Raw genomic sequence first — 3,183 nt, 5'->3', positions numbered from 1 at the left:
ACATAAACCTTGTTGCCCTTCGGATGATGTGTGAGTAGTTTACCACAGACGTGCGGGTCGATAGCCAGTAGCTAGATGGCTTCTTCTCTCTCTTCGATCTTTAATACAATGTTCTCCTCGATGTTCTTAGAGATCTATTCGATGTAATGTTCTTTTGCGGTGTGTTTTTTTGGGATTCGATGAGTTTTTGGTTTATGATTAGATTAATCATGAGAAATATTTGAGTCTTTTCTAAATTCTTATATGCATGATTGTCAGAGCTTTGTATTTCTCTCCAATCTATCTGTTTTGTTTGGCCAACTAGATTGATTTATCTTGCAACGAGAGAGATGCTTTGTAATGGGTTCAATTTGGTGGTGATCTATATCCCAGTGACAGAAGGGGACAAGACATATATTTGTATTGTTGCCATTAAGGGGAAAACGACGGGGTTTGTTCATATTGGTTGGATTTACTTTGTCTACATCATGTCATGTTGCTTAAGGCGTTACTTCGTTTCATTTGAACTTAATACTCTAGATGCATGTTGTATAGCGGTTGTGGGTGGAGTAATAGTAGTAGATGCGAGCAGGAGTCGGTCTACTTGTCTCGGACGTGATGCCTATATACATGATTATTTCCCTGAATATCATCATAGCCATGCGATTTTCTATCAATTACCCAGTTATTTGTTTACCCACCATATGGTTTTTGTTCGAGAGAGAAGCCTCTAGTGAAAACTATGGCCCCTGGGTCTACCTTTATCACATATAAAATCCAAAAATATCTTGCTTCCATTTATTTACCGTTCTTTTATTTTGTGTTTTATATTATCAATCTATCACTATCAGATTTGATCCTTGCAACTAACCGCCAAGGGGATTGACAACCCCCTTGATCGTGTTGTGTGCAAGTATTTGCTCTTTTGTGTGTAGGTGTTGTTCATGGGGTTTCGCATGGTTCTCCTAATAGATTGATAACTTTGGTTCTTAACTAAGGGAAATACTTATCTCTACTGTACTGCACAATCCTCTCTTCTTCGAGGAAGTCCCAGCGCAGCTCACAAGTAGTAGGACGAATTTCTAACGCCATTGCCGGGGAGACATCACCAAAACCTATCAAGTACCTTTGCATGAACTATCATCCACTTTTTCTTACTTTCATTTGCCATTTGCCTCTCGTTTTCATCTCCACCACTTCTAAAACAATTTTTACAAAAACACACAAATATTTTTGTTTGCTTGCTTACTTGTTTTTTTGCCTTCATCTGAACACTAAAAAATAGAAAATGAAAGAAAAAAATTAAGATGACCATGGATCCACTTAAAGTTTTCTACTTGGATCACCTTTGATCCATTTCTGCTCATGCTGAAACCCCAAATAGTTTAGTTGAGGTAAAATCATTAGATGGGCATGCTCATTTTGTGCATCACCATTTGTCTCAAAAAGGGAGACTCTTATGGAATCAAATAAATTGTTTGCAATTCTATGCTTCGAATCTATGTGAAATTCATGATTTCACACTAGTGCATGATGGTGCAAACGCGACAGTACAATCCGAGACCCTTCGAAGAAACTGTGTGTGATGCATTAATCGCAAACAGTGATGTAATAAAACCATCAAAAAAGATACACAATGTTTGCGATGGCGGAGACATCAAACACGATTCAGATTATAGTTGCGCGTGTGCGTGGCATACAGTTCACTGGAATGAACTATCTGCGATGAGAATAATAGCAGAAATGATAGACAGTTAAAGGTGTGTGTGATATACAGCATACAGTTCACTCGGATGAACTGTTTGTGATTAGGCAACACAACAGGAACAGTCAGCAAGATCAAGATGTGCGTGACATACGGCATACAGTTCATTCGGATGAACTATTTTAGATTAGGCAACACAATAGAAACGGTTCAACTTAACAAGATGTGTGTGATACGCGGCAAATAGGTCAGTAATTAGAAATGTGTAGGAAGACCGATAACAACACAGACAATTCCTGTTCACAAGTCGTGTGTGTTGTGGGCAAATTCTTGCTAGCATACAATTGTGAGCGATTGGTGAAATCATCACCGACGGGTTCCATTGTTTAGTCTGTGTGCAATGTGATTTGCTCTGTCTGAACAATATCTACGCTCTGTCTACAGAAAATCAACATATATACTTATGAGAACATGATTGCATGAGCAAATTAAGCATACAATTACATAAGTGAGTACACACATAACATTTCCACACACCAAAGCGAACAATTACATGCATATTAAACTAGGAGAAATGAGCATCTAATCATCTACTTCTTGTTATGACAACGCTTTCCATTGCTCTACTTTTAGCTGGAGCCCTGGCCGTTTTGGGGAAGGAGGCACTTCCTCTTGTCAACGGCCTGCATCTACATCTCATAGCTCGTGTACGCCTCCTTGGCTGCATACATGATGTGAGCTTTGTCGAGTTTCTGCATCCAAGCCAAGTGGCAGGCACTTTTGTCCTTGTTGCAGAAATCCCTCATGTCTCTATAGTAGGGATCGATGATGGCCTCGACGAGGTGAACCAGTGAGTCCTTCTCATGCTTCTTGCTGCCCTGGATCTTGTATTGGCCCTGGATGTCAACAAGATTCTGGCAGGCGATGCCCAAATTCTTGAGCACCTTTACATCGTCGGTGATGTCCATCATAGCGAACATGTAGTGGGGGATGTTGACAAACCTGCCAAAACGCTTGCAAGGCCTTATGGCCAGGAAGTAGTGGTAGACGAGGACGTGATTGGGAATGCACATCTGGGTGACGACGACCTTGGGACGAGACCCGACACGAGCGCCTGTCTATCGACGCTGAACCCGACCACCTTGTACTTTTCCTCAGTAAGCAAAAGCTCCATGGTGTGGATGGAGTGCTCCACCCAGACCGGGTTGTTGGTGTACACCACCGAGAGCTCCGTGAACCTTCTGTGGGTGTCCACCACGACATGCATGGTGAACTGATGCTCGTCGTCGGCAGCCGCTCAGAGCGCCATTGGAGCCATGCATGATCCCCTCTAAGAATCGGTTGTCGTGGGTGTGCTTCTTGCAATACTGTGGCGCGATCGAAAGGTTGAACAAACACAAGGGTTAAATGGCTGTTGTAATAAATGGGGGCTAGTCAGCCTTTAATCGTCACGTCTTGTTACCGTGTTCATAGAGGAGGATTCCAATGCATGCTTGAGC

General features: G+C 42.0%; 1 protein-coding gene across 1 annotated transcript; it reads right to left on the bottom strand.

Moving 5' to 3' along the window:
* Positions 1 to 2,373: 2,373 nt before the first annotated feature.
* Positions 2,374 to 2,757, bottom strand: LOC147970970 (uncharacterized). The gene has a single exon (XM_087523755.1). The coding sequence runs from the start codon at positions 2,755 to 2,757 to the stop codon at positions 2,374 to 2,376; it is 384 nt and encodes a 127-aa protein (XP_087379881.1).
* Between the last annotated feature and the right edge of the window lie 426 nt (positions 2,758 to 3,183).

The sequence above is a fragment of the Triticum urartu genome, chromosome 5A, assembly GCF_056163025.1.
Source record: "Triticum urartu cultivar PI428250 chromosome 5A, HENAU_Tu73, whole genome shotgun sequence".
NCBI lineage: Eukaryota > Viridiplantae > Streptophyta > Magnoliopsida > Poales > Poaceae > Triticum > Triticum urartu.
This window is presented reverse-complemented; position numbering and strand designations above follow the sequence as displayed.